This window comes from Anser cygnoides, chromosome 2, assembly GCF_040182565.1.
Source record: "Anser cygnoides isolate HZ-2024a breed goose chromosome 2, Taihu_goose_T2T_genome, whole genome shotgun sequence".
NCBI lineage: Eukaryota > Metazoa > Chordata > Aves > Anseriformes > Anatidae > Anser > Anser cygnoides.
Genome location: NC_089874.1, coordinates 133,228,014 through 133,248,182, shown reverse-complemented (window position 1 = coordinate 133,248,182; position 20,169 = coordinate 133,228,014). Strand labels below are relative to the sequence as shown.

Below are 20,169 nucleotides of genomic sequence, written 5' to 3'. Positions count from 1 at the left end.
ACTGGTATTGCGAAGTCAGGCAGCTGTTGCTTTCTTTATCTGTTTCTTCTGCTTTTTGTTGTGCTGTAAACAAATTCTGTCCCTTCTCAGGTTTTCTTTAATACCTTTATTCTCCTTTATATGAATGTCTTGATTAGCTAGCCATCCTCATGTAGGCAACATGAGTATTATGTGCCAAATAGCAGTAGTACCGAGCTGCAGCTCTCACCAGACTTCCTGAGCAATCATAACTGCACTTAGCTCCTCTTGCACTGTGTCCAGTAAATCCTCATCTTTCTTCCTTCTGAGGTTGTAGAATAACTTCTTTGCTTGCTTTGGAAATGTGATATGATCATGGGCTTCAAAATGTCGTCATTTGTCAGCATATCAACTGGAAACCTAACTATTAACAGAAGACACTAGTGCTTATGAGCTCTTAAGCATATTTTCCAGACAGGGACTCTGGCATGGCTCTGTGTGCTCTCAAAATGTGAGGCAATGTAGTAATTGTAAAAGTAATAATTTGTAAAGGACCAGAAGCCTTTTAATGTAATACAAACTATATGGAAGATTAGGGAGCAACTTACTGTGTCTTTTTTGCTTTCATACGTAAGCTAGTGTCTTAACTTGTGGGTGTTGTAAAAAAGGGCTTCTCATCTTCAAACTGCCCTGCTTCTGGGTCTAGCCGAGTGAGTGCTTTGTGGCATTCCGTCAATTGTGAAAAGAAAAATTGACTTATCTTTGTAAAGCTTCTCAAGACTTAATCTTGCTTCTTAGAATGCACTACTTGAACAAGTGATTTGATGTTTAAGAGAAACTGCACTTAGCCAGTGCTCCTGCAAACCAAATCATTTTGTGCCAAAACTATATATTATGGTGACACTTCACAAAACATTCTGAGTATGTGCAAGTGTATCATGTGAGAAGTAAACTCAAGTATGCAAATAGTTCTTCTATTCAGTGATCTCTGAGTTTTTAAATAAAGTTCTCTAGGCACCTGTTAAAAGATCTGCAATAGCTTGTTGCTTCTCTGTTGTAAGCAGGTTTGCAGATTGCAAACAGAAAAAAAGAAGGTAACTTTCACCCTCTTTAGCCTTAAACTTCCTCAGCTAGTGAGGCACTTCTTGCAGGCTAAGGGGAAGTGGCTCAGCGTGACTGCACGAAGAATTATGTAGTATCAGCCTAGTTCTGTGATGAAACTTGGCACAGAGCAGTAAAACCAGAATTACTAGAAATCCAGATCAGAGAAAGGAATATGAAGGTGCTTCTGAAGATAGTCATCTTCTGTGTGCTCTCAAAAAACTTTGTGGAAGCCAAACCATCAGTGAAGATGAAAAACAGCAGCAAGGGGTTTAGGATAAAGGAATGAAACATGGCCACGTTACCAACATGTAGGAGGACGGCAGCTGGCCTCAAAGAATCTGATTGCCAGTACACTGTACCTACAAAACCTTGAGTTGTACATCAGCTTTAAGGGATTCCAACCTTAAGGCAACTTCTCCTACATGTGTTTTTCTTCCTATTGCTGAGTTCTGCCAATGAGCCTTTTGCTTCTGTGAATACATATTCTGTTGTGCTGAGGTACTAATTTGAGCTTCGGAGGTACATCAGATGTGCGGTTTTTTGTTATTCCTCCCCACACCAGCAACCACATGGACAGGATTCTCTTGAAAGACATTGTCAAGCCCTATCAAAAATCAATATTCCAAACAATTATGAAAAATCATCATTTTTTCTAATTTACTGTTGTGGTAGTTGACAAGAAACATTTAACACGAAGACTAATTTGTATCAAGAGTAAATAAGGATTTCCCAGAGTATGAAACTGATGGTATTGAAGTTATTTGGGAGCTCCTTAATCTACCTCCAGTCATCTTCTAGGAGTAGGTGTGTGTTCTCACCAAACAGTAACAGTACAGCAACACTGGTAGGTTACAGAAATCCTCCCTGAATTTCAGAAGTGTTGAAACTAGGACTCTTTCCCTGCCCCCACCATAAACCTGAAGTTGGGTATAGGTTGACGTAACTGCTCTCTCTAGATAAAACTTATATACTTATCAATATAAATTATACTGGATTGAAGTGGAAGCCCTCTGACCTTTGGACTAATTCTTTGAGTAGGAAGGTCTGTTGGTTGATAACTCTCTGGATCGTTTGCTTTCTACTTGATATTGTCAAAACTGTAAATGCAGCATGTCTCACTTGAAAAAACTTACCAGCAGACAGACTTCAGCTAAAAATATGTACTTACTAATAAGCATGGCACTTGAATATTTTTAAAAATGAAAAAAGTTGTTGCAGCTTTTGCTCTGTTGTACTTGTATGTGTATGCGTGCATGGCTAAGCAATTAAAAAAAAAAAAAAGCAAAACGAAGCAGTTCTTATTTAAGACTGTATAAGACTGGCTGTTTACCAAAGATGGTGTCTGGAAATCAGCTTTCTAAGCCAATTTCTTCTGTCTATCATTTCAACTAATTTCTTGCTTTCTTTTTTCTTAATGCTGGCAACTTAGTATACGCTCCATACAACATTCAATTAGCATGCCTATTATGAGGTAACGTATGCATAATCCAGCTGTTGGGTATATTTATTGTCATGTGTGGAATTAAGTAAAATCAAACGTAACTAACAGATTAAAAAAAAATAAAACAAACCGAAGAAAGTACATAACTTTATATTGGTGCAGGAAATAGATTATGTAGGATATCTTTATTTCTACTTAACAGTGATGGTTATCAGACATCTGGAATGGGACTAAGTACGCTTTCCTGATGTTTGGAGAACTATAACACTTTACCTTCCTGTTGGAAATGCAACTGACAAGTTTAAAAGACAATAGTTCAACAATAGTTCACCATCTGATTTAGGACTGTCTTTGGAACTGAATAGAAAATGTGGCTTCATAAAAAGTCTCTTGTTGACTTGTACCGCTTGCTTGCTTTTCTTTTGGCATTCTTTTTTTGGCACTGTGTCCCTCCATCTCCTGAGGGAATGTGTTTTGATACATAGATGTCACTCTTTTCCTAAATGAAAGAGTGCTGCTAAGTGTGGGTGACTGACACAAATAACAAGGGCGGGGGGGAGCCTAACCTGTTTACAAATACTTTCATTTTTATGTAACTTATTTTTTAGTCTTGATTAGTCTTGGTCCATGGAAGGCAAGCTTTTTCCATTCTGCATAAAGGCAGAACAGGTGTACAAGCTACTGCGCGAATTTGCAAGTGTCAGTGACAGCTAATCGGAGCACGAAGGCACTCTTTTGACCCTAGTAGTAAAAATACAGTGGCCCTCAGCACTGAACATTGTGAGCTGTCCTGCTCTGCATGTGCAGAACGTACCGTTTGTACTCACAGCTGTCTCCAGCACTTAAACAAGGGGGAGTCTCTCAAATGTATATCAGCAGAAAATGTCACTGTGAACTATTTTGTTATTTAAACACAGCCTGTTAAAGTTGTTTTCTTCCAACAAGCAAAAAAATTCTGACAAGCTTTACTCAGCAGTAATACAGTAGGCTATCCAAAAGGGATGACAAAGCTTTTCTGGACAAAGCTTTTCTGAACAAACCCTTTAAGCCAGAAACCTGTTTGAAATCACTGTGTGTGGAGGGGTGGGGGAGCGTGGGGGGAAATTGCTAGCTTTCCCTTCCTTCTTGTAATGACAGATTCTATAGCTGAGACTGGCAATGGCTAATTGATGTGAATAAGTTGCAGCTTGAATGTTCTTGAATTTTTACAAATAAAGATCCAGATGTAAACTATTTTAAGCTGCAATTAAAAACAAGGAAGAAGCCCCAAATAAACAAAATGCATGTTGACTTTGGAAAAAGCAACTGCTTGCTTGTTTTCTGATGTTTATACACTAACTAGATACATTTTTAATTCTGTGGTTCCTTTTTGTCCCTAGAAATTCTCCTACTTTCAAATCTTTTGAGGAAAAAGTTGAGAACTTAAAGGTAAGCATTAGTAAGAAGTCTTGATGACTGTGGAGCTGTGTATGTGGAGAAGAGACTTCAGTGGGCTCTGGGTAACCTGTGTGTTTTTTTTTTGTTACTTGTAAGTTGTTGAAGGTGCTTAGATGATGTCTTTAGAAATACTGTGTAAATGGTTTCTCTGCCTAATGATTTCAGAATAAAAACAGGAGGATGCTCATAACTAGATGGATCAACAGCTATCTAACCTGTACAAGTGGACAGTAATACACCCAGTATTATATCAAAAACAGTCTAGGCTTTTACTTCTGTGCCTTCCTAAGGACTAGTATCGTAGGTAGGAGTGCAGATTGGGTTGTTTATTTTTAAACTATGTAAGGTCTTTGTACTTTAGTTCTGCAGAAAATATTTGTAAAAATAAATTTACTCACAAAAGGCTTAATACCAGAAAGACACATTAGTAAGCTCTTTCATACTCCCCCCCCCCCAAAAAAAACAAAACAAAACAAAAACCCAAAAAAAAAACCCTAAAAACTACACCAACTTCAGAAATAACTAATACATGTAATTAGATCCAGACTCCACTGTTCTCAGGGACACACTGGTCTGGATGAGAAGCACGCAAGCAATAGCATTAGAGAATCATTAGATCTCTGCAAACTAATTGTCACTAATGGCCATGCCATACCACAAAATATCTTCTGTAGAGAAGTGGAAAGGTGAACGCACTGCCTGGAGAAAGTAGCATAGCTGCGAGGCTCCACTAAAGAACTCAAGATGTGCTCTTGAGACTGAAAACCGTTCAAAGCTCCTTATTGAACAACACAGCAGCTAGTTTTAACTCCGAATCTTTCGAAGCCTAACTGGCTTAAAGGCAGCATACCTGTACTGTTTTTAACTGAGGGTGTGTATGTCAACCTTTAGACTCCCTAGAATTAGGTCTGCTTCATTCTTCGTGTGTTGAAGTCACAGGGAGGCTGGTGTGTCCGTGATATTTAAGGATTTTCTAAGTAATATAAAGACTATTGTGGGGATAGCTCAGTCCTGGAAAAGCTGCTCTGCTGAGAAGAGTTGTTAAGCCTCTTTGTGCAGAGGTACTGGTTTTATGTAGATAACTTTATGTTGAGGCTCTCTTTATGTTCTAGTCTAAAGTTGGAGGAAACAAACCTGCCGGGGGAGACTTTGGAGAAGTTTTGAACTCTGCTGCCAATGCCAGTGCCACAGAAACAATTGCAGAACAGACACAGGAGGAGACCCACTGAGATTCCTGCCTCTGTCCTGCTACCCACTGCCAGATGCTGCAAGCAAGAACTAAGCACACTTCTAACACTCGTTGCGCTCTTTCCACCAGATGTGCGTTTATTTAGCACGTAGCTATTTTACCAGATTAACTGATACCAAGCTTGTCCGTGGGTTCAAATTATTTTTGAAACTTAAAATACATTGTTTGGGGTTTTGTGTGGGAAGGGGAATTTTTATGCCTTTCAAACATTTAAAGGACTTATCTCTAATTTGAAGGCAACCTTTAAAATACAGCAATGAAAACTCTTCTGAGAAGTTAATTATACTGTACATATACTGCGGATTCGTAATTCCTTTTGAATCTGTAACTACTGTTCAACTTGATCATTTTGAATCTACTTCTGCTACCAAACTTTACTCCCTTGTGATTATTTCACTTAATTGTTGCCTGCATGGGAACCAGACTAGGAGGATCATTCCCAGCTAAAGAAAGGACTTTTGCTTAAAGCCTGTTGAAGTACGTTACTTGTAGCACAGTTACAGATGTGTAGCAATGTACTGTATTAAGAGCTCCTTTTTTTGTACAAAAGATACTGGTAGTGTAACACATGACATCTAAAACTTACTGATTTGTCTTTGGCTTACCTAACTAGAAGGACTCTGGACGCAAGATGCCTATTAATGCAGGTTTAGTTCAGTTACAGTAACGTGATCACAATCACATTTTGTTCTGAACTTTTGATCAGTTGTGAATTCATCTTAATTCACAGGTGGAGGTGTCACACTAACAAAGTATGGATGGTAAGAATGAAAGTGGTTCTTCTGTTAGGCAGTGAGAGAGCTGCTGTCAAATGCTAATGTTCATTCCCATGTAGACTGACTGGAAAAGATCTACTACATACTACATAGTTGTGTTTTTCTGTACGTCTTAAGGGCCTGAACCGCTTAAGATGTATCACTACTCCCATTTCCTCTGCTGCGCAGAGTGTTACCTTGCAGCATAGCACTCTGGCAAGGTCTGTTCCTCTACCTGTTGCTTTATCTGATTGTTGTCTTCAAATTGCTTGTCTTTTCTATGTTTCTGGCACCTGGTGTGGGTAAGATTAGAGCTTTTGGCATGTGTTTTATCACCGTGGCTAGAACTGGAAACACGTTTGAAACAGGTGTGTGAAGTCTGAAACTTCCCCCTGCCACGGTGGGGTCTGGAAGAAAAAAAAAAAGTTCCTGATAACTTTATTAGCATGCCAGCTGTCATGTATATATGCTCAATTCCTTGTGAGAAGCTTAATAAAAAAAAAGTTAAAAAAAAAAAAGTGTGAGGAATGTATTGTTCTGTTACTATAGAGGATTATACTTAAAAAAAAAAATAAATGTACTTCCACTTGGAAATAGTTCTTAAAACTTTAGTTCTGGAATATTCATACGTACTAGTGCACCAGCCCCTACCAGCCTGGCATTACTAGAGAGGACTACTCATGCTACATTGAGGACGTAAGAAATGGGGCTGTGGGTATATACCCTTGTCCTTTGGCAGCTATGCCTCAACAAAAGGGGGAATGGGGTGACAGGGTAAGAACTGAGCTCTTCTAGGGCACTGGTACCATCTAAGGAACATGATCTGTATTGTATCGGTTCCTTCTCCGTCTATTTAAGCGCCTCATTGCAGGAGACTTCACCTAGCCCACCGTGGGGCTTTCCGCTTGTGAAGGACCCCGGGGCCCCCTCAGCCGGCCGTGGGGCGGTGCCGGGCGCCCCGCTGCGGCCGCTCCCTGCCCTCCCCGCCCTAAGATGGCGGCCGCCCCGCCTCACCGCGCCCGGTGCGCGTGCGCCCGCCGGGGAGGGCAGCGGCGGCGTCCCGCCCCGCACGCGGCCCAAGATGGCGGCGCCGGGCTGGCGGCAGTGGCGGGCGGCGCGGCGGTGGCTGCTGACGGCGGCCGGGCGGGGCGGCGGCGGCGGCGGCCTCAGGCAGGACGGCCCCCGGCAGGACCCCCCCGGGCAGGACCCTCCTCGGCAGGAGGCGGGGAAGTGGCCGGGAGGCACCGCGGCGACAGGAGGGCGGCAGGTGAGGGCGGGGAGGGGCCTCCCCTGGGCGGCGGGGCGGGGCCGGGGCGGTGTTGGCGTGGCCGTGGCGGTTGGCTGGGGGCGGATAAAGGCCCAGGCGCCTCGGGCGGAGGTTTTGTGGTGTGGGCGCGTTGTTGTGCCGGCTGTTGGTTGTGTGTTTTAAATCGTAAATGTCAGTTCTGCTCGTGGCTGTCCTGCCTAGGTCACAGCTGTCCCATCAGGAATGGTGCAGCCAGCAGGAGCAGGGAGGCGATCGTCCCCCTGTGCTCTGCTCTGGTGGGGCCGCACCTCGAGTGCTGGGTTCAGCTTCGGGCCCCTCAGTACGAGAAGGGCATTGAGGCCCTAGAACGTGTCCAGAGAAGGGCTGCGAAGCTGGTGAGGGGCCTGGAACACAAGTCCTGTGAGGAGCGGCTGAGGAAACTGGGGTTGTTTAGTCTGGAGAAGAGGGGGCTCAGGGGACACCATATTGCTCTCTACAGCTACCTGAAAGGAAGGTGTGGGGAGCTGGGGGTCGGCCTCTTCTCACAGGTGACTAGTGATAGGACTAGAGGGAATGGCTTCAAGTTGTGCCAGGGGAGGTTCAGGTTGGAAATGAGGAGACATTTCTTCTCAGAAAGAGCAGTCAGGCATTGGGACGGGTTGCCCAGGGAGGTGGTGGCGTCACCGTCCCTGGGGGTGTTTAAGGAAAGGTTGGACGTGGTGCTTGGGGACATGGTTTAGTGGGTGACATGGGTGGTAGGGGGATGGTTGGACCAGATGATCTTAGAGATCTTTTCCAACCTCAACGATTCTGTGATCTACCTGTCTGCATTTGCCTATCTCACCTCTCATCCCTTCACTTTCTGTAGCAAATAGCCTACAGGAAGTTCTCGTATTTTTTTAAAAATACTCCTACAAAAATGCGTCCTGTTTCTGTAGGAAACACGTGGGTTTAAAATAGGAGGTGCAGGTCTGCAGCAAAGCTATGTGCAGGCTTTTACTGGCAGGTAGAGAGAAGGTGGGAAGTGTGATGAAACGTCAGTGGGTGGGATCAAAGACCTGTGAGGCTGGTACTCTAGTGGCTTACAGCAGAAATATTAAGGCAGGAATGAGAGAAGTAAGTGGAAATGCTCACCTGTGAAAGCAGCAGAAGTAGTAGCACGGGGGTTGAACGCGTAGTTACGAGTGAGGACAGCCACAGTTCCCTGGGTGCTGGTTCTCTGGGTGCTGTCACAGTGGTGACGTGGGGACAGTGCTGTTCTAGGCAAGGCCCAGCAGCACGGAGGACTGACAGAGCAGACACCACGTCCCAACAACAGGAGGGTGGCAGCCAGCTGGCATCCTCTTACCTGTTGGGTGTTCTCGTACCCCACCACGAGGCAGAGGTGCTTTTGACAGGCATGGTGAGACCCACGGTGAGCAGCAGCTAAGTCACCCTCTGTGGCCATTGCAGTGAATTTTGTCACGTTGGTTTTCCCACGGTACCAGTTGTGACAGTGGCCAGTAACAGGCACCTAGTCACAGGAAGAAGCAGTGGATGTGTATTAACATATCCCAGAATATCTCCTCCAGGCTGAAAAATCCCGATATCTTTGATTTTTCCTTACACAGAAGTGATTCCATACTGCTGTTCGCCCTTGTTGCTCTTCGTTTTGTAATTTTTCCAGTTCTGTGTGGCTGCGATTACGTTAGAGTGTGCCCAGTAGGATATGGAGGCTAATGCTGTTTGTTAATATTGCAGGACTGACACAGTAAGGGGAATGCAGAAATGCCAGTTACTGGATCCAGGACCTGATATCCCAAATTACTTCGTAATCTTTAACATTCTGCTTTCCATTGAATATCCCTACTAATGAGGCTGGCTGTGCTAGGATGAAGCTGTGAGCTGGCTCGGGTGGTGTCCAAGGGAGAAGTCCACAAAAGATTTTAAGAACGGATCCAGTTGACCTGGATGTAGAATATACTGAACTTTGCTTAGATTTTTTTTTCCTGTTAAAGTAACAAGTTAGGAACACAGTCTTTTCTGCTTCTATATACTTATAAATTGTCATCAAGTTTTTAAAGGTTGTGTAGGTATGCTGAACTAACCGAAATGTTATGTGGTATTCACAGCATCATTTCTAAGTGTAGTTATGTGTAGAAATATAAACACCTAATACAATATGGACTTCAGCCTAGGAATGCAGAATGAAGAGCTGGACCACGCCTCTGGATTTTTCTGTGCTCTGCTGAATTAGCCTGACCTGAACAAGAGGAAGGGCAGCGCCTTGCTGTGTGATGTCACGGTGATGTTAAGCGCGTTACAGTGAGATGAAGTGAGACGGCCACACGTCTACTTCTGTGCTGTTCATAGCCCAGTTAGCAAAGCGCTCAGAGAGCCCGAGTGTGACTGGTGGTTGTTCACAGCTCTTTTTAAGCGGATGCAGAAGAGGGAGCGTGCTTGATGAGGGTGAGCGAGCTGTGCAAGGTGGGGTACTGGAACAAGAGGAGAACACAAGGGGTCTGACTTTCAGCGTTACCTGCTGTCTCTTTCCAGGTTTCTTGAGATCTCCATTTCACCAATTGTAACGTATTTTTGATTGCTAGGAAGCATGTTTTGGGGGAAATAAACTTTCCACAGATATGAGCAACCCTGATGGTAATGCAGCATAAAGTTGTGTGATACTCCTAGGAGACACTCAAAGCATTTGAAGTCCTTTTAGGAAAATCCTTTCAAGGGGAGCAACATGCTCCTCCCTAACGAAAGTGTGCAGTGGCTTCAGCTGCAGTCCTTTTCCAGGGTGCCATGCATCCATGGGATCTGCTCGTGCAAGACACAGCAGCTGTAACAGCACAGAGATGTAATTTGGGTCCCCAGTGATTCTGTTTCAATAGAGGAAAGAAAAAATACACAGAGATTCAATGGTATTTCTGCACTGGTTTCATATATAGGGATGTTCTCATTTTTGAAGCTGCACAGGTGCTGTGGTGTTTGGGGTGCTGCAGTGCTTGGGAGGCAAATGTTTATTTTATATGAATGGCAGAAAACTTGGCAAATGGACATTGTTGCTTTGCATTTGTTTTAGGTAACTAAAAAAGCGTGATGATATTTTCCCTGGGTAGCTTCTTAACTTTTTTGGGCACAGCAGCAAATGCGTGATGCTGACCTTGCTTCATACCTGCCTGCTGTTGTTCTCTGCTGTGCTGGTAATGTATCAGAGTAACGTGTTTTATTTTTCAAGCAGTGAAATCTACAGAGCAGATGCTTAAATGTTGGTTTAAGTCGTTAAAAGTTAGCAGCACGGTAAGCAAAATATTCTGGGAACCCTGCGTGACGGTTAACCTTGCCTGCAGCAGGTGGCTTACCTCTCACTGCTTTCTCCTTCTGCATTCCCGTAACGCCGTAGTGCCGAGCCTAGAATACCAAACCAAAAGGCAAGCCTGGAGCTCTCCTCTACGTGGAGTCACATAAGGAAGTCGTTCAGAAGCAGGGGAGATGCTTTGGGTGTTACCTGCGCAGCAAGGTAGGGAGCCCCGCTTTTGGGAAGGACGGAGGGGCCGTGTGACAGGGAGCCCCGCTTTTGGGGAGGACGGAGGGGCAGTGAGACAGGGAGCCCCGCTTTTGGGGAGGACGGAGGGGCAGTGAGACAGGGAGCCCCGCTTTTGGGGAGGACGGAGGGGCAGTGAGACAGGGAGCCCCGCTTTTGGGGAGGACGGAGGGGCCGTGTCACAGGGAAACCGGCTTTTGGGAAGGACGGAGGGGCCGTGTGACAGGGAGCCCCGCTTTTGGGGAGGACGGAGGGGCAGTGAGAGGACCAAGCCGCACGTTTGGGCCAGGGCACGGCGCTGGGCCCCCTGCCCCTGCTTCTCCTGCGGCGGCCGGCAGGGGGGGGCCGCGTCGCGCACAGGCGGCAGCAGCGGGCTCCCAGGGGGGGCGCTTGGTCAGAGGAAACCTAACCTTTTATTTTTGTTTTTTTTAAAGTTGGCCTTGGAGGGACAGGCTCCGTTCAGAAGCTGGCCTGCGTCTGAACTGAGCGGCGCTGAAAATGGCACCTTGCAGCGCTCGGGCTTTATTTCCATGTTTTCACCTTGGCGGAAGCGTGCAGATTTCATACTGCTGCTCCTCGGTGTCACAGCTCTCACGCACAAAGTTTAGCATGTGCATCGTGCCTTCTTTTTCTGTTTAAATTCTTACACGTTATGCATCTGTACATACTAAAGAGAGCCGATTGTATCCTCATTGTGGATGTGTTTCAATTTAAATTTCACTTATGTGATCATAATCCTCATTTTGCAACCTTAGAGACGATAGTGTGTAATAACATGTATGCCTAAACACTTGGGATCGTTGAGAGAAAAGTATTTAGTTTAATCTCCAGACCACAGATTGAACTTCATAGCAATTTTTGAGCTCTGCAAAGGAAAAGCATCAGAAATCTACAAAACAGTGACTTTTCAATTGATTGGTATCAGCACATAATTATAACTAATTTCTGAAATAGATTAGAAATTATTCCATCAAAAATGTTTGTATTTTTAATTTTTGTCCAGTCAGATGCTCTTTTCCAAAAGGATTTGGGAATTTGAGGGCGTCTGCATATTTAAATTTCTTGTTGCTGTTTTCAAAAATGAGGTATCAGTGGTCATAAAGAGAAGACAAGTGTTGTAACAGATGATATAAAGAGCTGTCTTAGCTATTTATATTTAAGGTGAGAGACTAAAAACTGAGGCACAAAAGTGATAGTTTTAAATGAATGTACTACCCTGTTACGAAAGGTACATGGATATTCTTTACGAAGGACACATACCTGTCTTACTTACGCAGTATCTTGTCAACCTCAGTGTGGAATAATGTCTAACAGGGATGTTTTGGAAAAAAAAACCACAATTATTTATACTGTAATTGTTGGTGGGAAATAGTTTTCTTAATCTATCTTTCCACCTAGGATATTGTCTAGAAGATGATTTTACTGAAGTTGCAGTTACTTGAGAACAAAAATACTTACTCTGTGCATTTTTCACTTCAGTACAATATTTCTTAGAGCCCCTATAAACTCTCTGTGGGTGGAGTGCTCTTTCAGTCTTAACAAATAACTTAAAAACATTTTTGTTTTGATTGCAAATGTAATAGCACTTTACAAAAAATACAGAGGTTACTCTTTCAGGCAGATGACCTTCTGGCCAGCGTTCAAGTACGTGACACTGCTGACTGGCGGAGAGCACGACTTGCCCCGTGTGCAATTTGTGGGACCTGGAACGAGTTTTCTTTACCTGCAAGTTTCTCCTGGCTTGCGCTGTCTGTGTGTGCATTTGGGAGGCTTGGGTTATGCCTGGTTTTGCTACACCGTGAACGTTTCCTGAGGCTGAATGCAGGACAAGGACTACATCGCAGACTTCTCAGCATCCTCTCAGCTGTGTCTGCTCTAAATGCTGATATGCTTTATAGTCCTTGGCAGACCACAGAGGTGTGGTGCTTGCTGCCCTTTTGGAGGACCCTTTGTGCACGGCTGGGATGGGCTGCAGTGACTCAGGAGCACAGGCTTGTGTGGCAAGGCCCTTAACGCCTTGCAGAGCTCTGTGCTCAGCGTGAAGAAGACCGCAGCACTTAGGGAACAGGTTGCAGTTGTCTTCTGCAACTTCTTTAGGTAGCTCCGAGTCTGTGAGTGATGACTGCATTGCTGGAGGTCGGTGAGTGGTAGGTACCTGTGATATACCATGGGTAACTGGCTGTCAGAGTGGAATCCCAACATTCAGTCTGTTTGTGGACTACCAGTGGTATCACAGTGTGGTGACCTCTCTAGAAAAGCAAGCGAGTCCAGCTCCTCGTTTAGCAGTTCTTGGTCAGCTGCCTGTGAGGTATCTGGAGGAAGGTGCTGCCTGGAACCGTAATATAAAGGTTGGATAGAAACTGCAGTCCTTCCTAGTTACCAGCAGGATTTTACACGCACTGCTGCTGTGGGAGATCCCAGTTGCTCTCTTACTGTGGCTGTTGAAACTACCTCCTGCCCTCGAGGAACCTGGAAAACAGCAGCTAGCCTACTTGGAAGGGCAGGGCGGCGATGAATGGAGAAACAGTCAGCCTGAAGACAAGACCGTGCTGTTGTGTGAGGTTGCCACTGACCCATTGCAACCTGGAATGCAAGGATGGAGACGTGTGATGGCTCCGAGTTGTGCTGCAGCAGCCTAGCTGCAGGTGCTGGGCTCAGGCACCACGGGCTTCTCTTAGCACCGCGTGCGCTGGCCTGGTACAACTTTGTGATGTGACCCATGGGGTGGGCTCACCCTGCTTTAGACGTTTCCCTTCTTCAGAGATGAGAATTTCTGTTCAGAAGTGAACTGAAGAGTGGGATGTTTTGGGTGCCCTCAGCACGTGGGTGGGTGGGAATCTTGCTGTTGAGAGCTGATCCCAGCTCGTTTAGGAGTGGGTGCAGGCACCAGGGAGGAGTGTATGTGAGCAGGGGGAGAGCTGGGAGGAATGTGAAAAGCTGTGGACACGCAGGGTCAGGGCCTTGTAGGATCGCCTCTGAGTTCTTAATGTTTTCTTCCCATCTCTTCCCATATATTACAAAATGTAGTAAAAATATTTAGATAACAAACTCAAATCACTTATAGTTTCTTTTCCTATGACTGATAAAGATACTGCAATAAGACTTGTCTCTCCTTTTGCAGAACATCAGTGAACTTTCATCTGTGCTACGATCTTCACCTCTCTTCACCTATTCGTTCCTTCTCTAATGGCTTCATGTTTTAATCTTACATCGACACAACTGCAATGTTCTATAACTTTTTGCTATAAAATAATCCTGGAAGAAAAATATAGATATACTTTGTTTAAATTGTATACAGATATTATTTATATTCAAGAAAAATAGGCAGGTTTACAGTAAACAAATTATGTATTATTTTATGTTATCAGATACATTCTTTGCTCAACACTGTTAGTACGTGATCCTTCCAGCTAGTAAACAGTATATTTTCTAAGTTGCATTTGAAACCCTTTATGGAAGTCTTGTTTTCCAGTTTCTGCACTGTGTACGTAATGAAAATGTGAAGATAACTGGAGAACCTTCATTTTACAACAAAGTTGCTATGGAGTTGACCAGTGTAGCAGATTTATATGTACATTTATAAGATTTTGGAGGTAAACCTTGGAGGTTTTGGTAGCATCATAGTGTGTTAGCAATGTGTCTTTGCTGCTTTCTGGTATTACAAACGGACAATTGATTTGCCTCACAAGAAGTTTCAAAAAAGGGACTAAAAGCAGCTGTAGATGCTTAATTTCCTTGTGAAATACAGCTGTGATGTCTTTCCCCTCCCCAGATGTACTCTATTGTTTTATGCTGTTCCTCCTCAACACGGTTGCTTAAAGTCACAGAAAAAAAGTATAAATACAAATTTTAGTCCTGTGCATCTCTGTATATAATACCAAAGAAATCCAGATTCAGACAAAACAGACCATACCTTTGGCACTTTTGGAAAGGGGCAGGTATAGCCATAATGGAGTCAGAAGGCTCCCCTTTTTTTACTCACTATGCTAGTGCGTGCAGCATTTCTTACAAGACACACAAGGGTAGTTTGAATTACAGCATTTGCATTTGTTTTATGAACAGTGTTACTACATTTGATTTAGCAGCATAGAGTAAGACATCAGTAATGAGTCATTTTACAAAAGAAATAATTAGTGTGTTTCATGAGTTTAAAGAACTGTTCTCATACTACATCTAGATGATAAGTCTAAGAAATACCCATCTTCAAAGAGATGAAAGCTTCAGAAAGCAATGTAAAGAGCTTAGCAGACAACAGAGAAGTTTTGATTTTTAAAGTCCAGTTCAGGAAAACCTGTTGCATGTTATGCACAGTGTACAAATCATATTCCTGTGATCTTTTTTTTTTTTTGATGTCTGCATGATCCTACTTGAAAAGTGTAATTATGAGAGACAGAAGGATAGTTTTCACCGTGGTATTTTCCTGGTTAAGTGCTACATGTATTTGGTTAATTGTTATTTGCATCTCTTTTAAAAATGTGCTTAGTTCACAATATTACATTGTTCATTATTATGAGGACAATATATATACAAATATATTTTGACATACAAATGTAATGCATGCTCTCTGCACAGTTGAAAAGCTTTTAATTAGAAGTTATTCTGTATGCAAAAATAAAATTATATTCTTCAGTCAGCGTTGCAATGAGTACCAAAATGTGGAGCTTGATGGAAAGATAAGCAGAAGGTAAAGACTGAACATTAAACGCGAATGTCAACTGCTTTCAAATAGCGTGTGATGAATCTTTCATTATTTTAAAAATACAAGTGTAATCCTTTCCCAATCGCCAATCAAAATACAATTTTAAAACATTTTTTTCAAGTGTAATTTCAGTATGCGGGATTTGGCTTAAAATTGTGTGTGCAGTGAATTGTAAAGCAAAATCTTCCAGAGAGCTTTGCCAAGTATGACAGCAAATAACTTGTAACTTCCTATGTCCATGTTTGGTCCCTTTTGGATAATGCTACACAATGTGACTGTACTGTTCTTACTATAACTGATGTTAGGTCCTTTTGGTATTCTTTTTTTCTTTTGGGGATGAAAAAGGTTGGCAGATAGAAACTGTAACTTGTACTAAGTGAAGATATTCTTCAATGAAAATCAGTTATTCCCTCATAGCATGCATTTCAAATTAGCTGTGTAAATGGTTTTGTGTATTCGCCTGTTTCTTATTCACAACTCTTCCTTGGTGGGAGTCACTGAAGCAGCTACAGCTCTTGCAGATCTTCTTTGGAGTTATGTGCCAGATCTTGTTGCTTGCATGAGAGATTGGAAAAATGGTACGTGCATTGTTGAAAGTGTAGTGGGTATTTGCATAACTGAAGATTAAACAAGTGTTTTTTAGGCTAGAAAGGATCACTGTGACCATCAAGGCTACCTCTGACATAGCACTGACGTTTCAGCCACACTCTTGGACTTTTTTTTTTAAAAAAAAAGTCTCAACCATAATGCTTGCATGTAAGAACGCAACCTCAGAGTTTGTTCCAGTATTTCTTGTAGTGTTTTGTGCCTTATGAAGGCAGCTTGGATATCCACGTAAAGTACTCTTCCAAATGGCATTACCTAGAGGCTTTTTTTCAGTATTATTATGGTTTACGTAGGACTAGATTGAAAAATAAAATAAGACATACTTCATTTTCCGGGGCTTATAGCTCAGCCAGTTTCAAATGGATTGGTGAGAGCAGTTCTGAGTTCTCCAGCTTACAGCTGAGGTGTAAACCATTGCCAGAATGTTTTGCCCAGGCCACTCAGAAATCTTACCAAGCAGGTGATGTTTTCTCACAAGTTCCTTGGGGGGTTGAGGGTCTTCTCAGAGAGTTCTGTTCATGTGCGCTCCCAGCGCATGCAGGGGGCTCTGAGACTTCTCCTAGCACGTTGTGTGTGGCAAGATCACTGCCTGGTTTTACCGTCGAGTTAATGGTGAATATGGAGACACCCCTGCTTCCGTAGCTGTGCTACTTAAAGCCAGATCCTGTAGTATTAAAATAAAAAAAAAGAAGTTAGTTTTAAAGTAGAGTTCCTTCCAAAATAGTATTAGACTTGCACACTGAATTAGTTGCCAAAAATCGTAGTATCTTCAGCAAAATTTAAATGACTCTTTGCCAAAACACTTAGTCACCGCTTCTCACCAAGGGATGCTTAAATGTGTAATTTCAGCTTTTTACTTCCAGGCTTTTTGGCTGAAGAGGTTTGTTTGTTTTGCTTTCTGAAATTAAACCACATTTATTTTCTGTTCTGAGGAGAATGTATGGATATTCCCCTTTTGGTTGGAACAACTGCAGGAGGTTTGCTCTTTGGCGGTTCTTTAGGGATGCTTGTAGTTTTAAGTTTGTGATGGGAAATACCTCTGGACAATTAAAACGCTAAATATGTGAGTTTTTGAAAGTTAATAAAGATTTAATAAAGATAAGAATGAAAACATAGCAGTCAATTTCCTTTATCCTGTTGTAGGCAAAAAAAAAAAAGCTGTTCTCCTTTGCTTTTTTTTTTGTGTGTTATAAAATCTGAGATGTATTTCCTCTGAATTGTAAAGTTTTGGAGGAAAAGCCTTCAGCACTCACTGCTCTCTTCTTGAATACGAGTTTTGTAGTACCATATTTTATTGAAAAATGATTGTGTTTTCTTCTCCTCTCTCCTGTTTTCTTCAAAAACTTGCCTTTAAAAAATGGATACAGACACTGTGCTTGTTTATTCTAAAACTAATCGGGGTTTTGCTACCACTGAGGGTGAATTCAGGTCCATACGCAGGTATGGACAGAGCTTGGTGGATATGGTGTCTGCAGGAATTTCTCAGCTTTTGTCTGTTAGTGCTTTTTGAACTACTGCTGTTCCCTTATCTGCAAGTCCCCCTGTCTCCAGAGCATATTTCCATGTTCAGAAGAACAAAGGAGACTTTTAAGCTGGAATGAAGAATGTTTGGCATCTAATCTGTTGTGATCCCAGATAGTGCTTTTTAGTTACACTGATATGCCTTGAGCTTGGCTGTAGATTTTAAATGATGGATACTAGAATATATTAAAATCCTTAGAGCTAAAACACTTCCCTTAAAGAACTTGGGTTGTCATAGCGTAAGCTGATGTGCAAGTGTTGTGTTTTCGTAGATTGGACATTGAAACAGTCTTTGCAAGAAAAGCAAATCATACAAAGCTTTTTATTAGTGTCTCTTTGCTTTCAAGCAAGGAAGTTTCCAGTTTTCTCCTTGATTGCTTTCAGAGCTGTCCTTTGTGACTTCGCAGTCATTAATCTTAGATTTTTCCCTGAATCACTGCTTTTATTTCTGCTTTGAATCATGGGTCCTTCTTTTATGCTTTGCACTGTTTGCCTTCAGTGGCTTTATTAAATGACACAAATCTTGCTTTTGTTTGTTTTCTACAGTAGTTGCTAATAAAGGGTTTTGATAATCAAGAACTATATGCTAGCTGCTCGCTGTTATCTGTTTTCATGGAATAAAATGGAAAAATCTATTGTTTTGAGGAAACTGAAGAGATCTTCCACGTCTTTGTGGTTGCCCAGTTTGGGTTGTAAGTTGGATCTGTTGGCAAACAGCATGAACTTCAATTGTTTTGTTTGTTTGATTGTTTTAAATAGGACAAAACCTCTGACCACTAATAGGAGAGGAAATCCAGTTATGTTATGATGGGAAAAAATTACAAAACACACAGTGGAATTTAAAAGAGCAAACTCTTGAATTTGTGCTATCTTTGGTAATGCTATCAGTGGGACTTTGCTGAGCTTTGAGTCCTGCTTAACTGCTCATAAACTTTACTAGGTGAATTTTGCTGGCAGTTGCATTTAATTACTTGCATATTAGCTAAAACTTGTGACCTAGTTTGCTTTATGCAGGGCTGTATGAAGAATAATCGTACTTTTTTTGTGTGTGTGTCTGTAGTTTCATGTTTTAATGGGTGACATTGGTAGTTGGGTGATGGTTGGACCAGATGATCTTGGAGGTCTTTTCCAACCCTTACGATTCTATGTCTGCTGTGTCCATGAAGTGTTTTGTTAATAATAGCTAATATTTTAATATTTGTCTTGTTGAATATTGCAGAATTAAACATCAGGTTTCAAAACAGGCTGTAAATAGTAGTCAAACGTGTTGGTGGAGTATCAGGCTGATGGGTATGGTATGTGTTCTCCACGTGCGAGTACTGTATAGTAGCTGGCAATATGCAAAACATCTTCTTCAATATTACTTGAAACTAGTGCTGGAATTAAGAGGATAGCAACTAACTTGGTATATTTTTTTTCAAATGGCATACTGGAGATGGCAAAGATGCATGTTACACTGGAGGATAATTCCTGACTTTGCATTGCTGTTCACAAAAAAGCCCGAGTGATGCTCTGGAGTCATATTTGTGATTTCTTCCAGTGCTGCAAAACATGAGCGAGTCGTGTACTGCATATGACAAGTATAAGTATTTTTAAGATTTTGCTCCTACTTTCTGATAATATATGTGCTGATAACAAGCCTCTGAACCCCTGCTATGCAGGGCGATAGCTCGTGCCATCTAAAAAAGGGAAAGTAGGCACCAACCTCCCTCGAGGAGGTGGGATGCGTAATAATTCAGGGACTGTTGTATACTGAGGTGATTGCTGGTGGTGTTTTCTGCACCTCTAGAGGTATTTTGCCAAGTGCTGAGCTACTTCGGAGCAGGAGACAAAAAGTCTGGGGAGGGAGGAGGCCGGGAGGACCCTGCAGGCTGAGTGGGGATGCTGTCTTGGTGGAAGGTAGCTCTGCGGTGGCATGAGCCTGAAAGTGCAAGACTGAGTTAGTGTTTAAGAAATCTACATTGGGCACTTACTTATTTTAAAGTAAAGAAACAGTAAGTATTAGTGGCAGCTATAACTTTTAAAATGTTTTTTTCTAAGCTTTTCTTTCTGCTAATGCAAGTAGCAGAGCTTTTGCTTTAGAAAGCTCTAAAATCACGGCTTACTGCTGGGCACAATGTCGTGAACATGCTCAGGGCTGGAGGTATAGAAGGTACTTGAACTATTTGGTCGAGAGGAGACAGAGCTGCACGTCTTTGTTTTGACATGAGTGAAAGGCATGAGGCCAAAAGCCTGGAGGATTATATTCGGAGACCAGAATAGAAAGCATTGAACTTCTCAGTAATGAACTGTAAGCATTAGGCCCAAAGAGTTTAATGTATAAAAAGAAGGCGACAGCCAGAGAAATGGGTTGTACAACTTTGGGCAGTGATTGCTTGTATGTTGAGATTTCAGTCGCTGTTACCATACGTCAGTCCTCGCAGTGTTCCTCTCGAGTCTTTACCCTCGTTTCTCAGAAAAGCTTCAGTGTGTAGGGGAAAAAGTGGTGAAAACAAAATGTGTTCTTTGATGGGTTTAGGAGAACTCTTGAGTTTTGCTTGTTAATGCTGCCTATGTATTTCTGGGTGGAAGGCCATTAACCGCTTGATGTAAGATTTGGCAGTACGTTGTCGGTTTGAGTTAGTCCT

At 42.6% G+C, this 20,169-nt stretch overlaps 1 protein-coding gene across 11 annotated transcripts in view; it reads left to right on the top strand.

Moving 5' to 3' along the window:
* Nucleotides 1-20,169, top strand: part of TPD52 (tumor protein D52) — a 129,084-nt gene that overhangs the window by 37,425 nt on the left and 71,490 nt on the right. For 8 of the 11 annotated variants that reach the window (XM_048068242.2, XM_066993116.1, XM_066993114.1 and 5 more), the window contains 3 exons: nucleotides 2,492-2,533; nucleotides 3,883-3,931; nucleotides 5,053-6,548. In XM_048068242.2, coding sequence (XP_047924199.2) covers nucleotides 2,492-2,533; nucleotides 3,883-3,931; nucleotides 5,053-5,169 — 208 coding nt within the window. In that variant the 3' untranslated portion in view covers nucleotides 5,170-6,548. Of the gene's footprint in view, nucleotides 1-2,491; nucleotides 2,534-3,882; nucleotides 3,932-5,052; nucleotides 8,605-20,169 lie in introns of those variants that run through there. The other 3 variants (XM_066993117.1, XM_048068240.2, XM_066993118.1) reach the window with 2 other exon arrangements.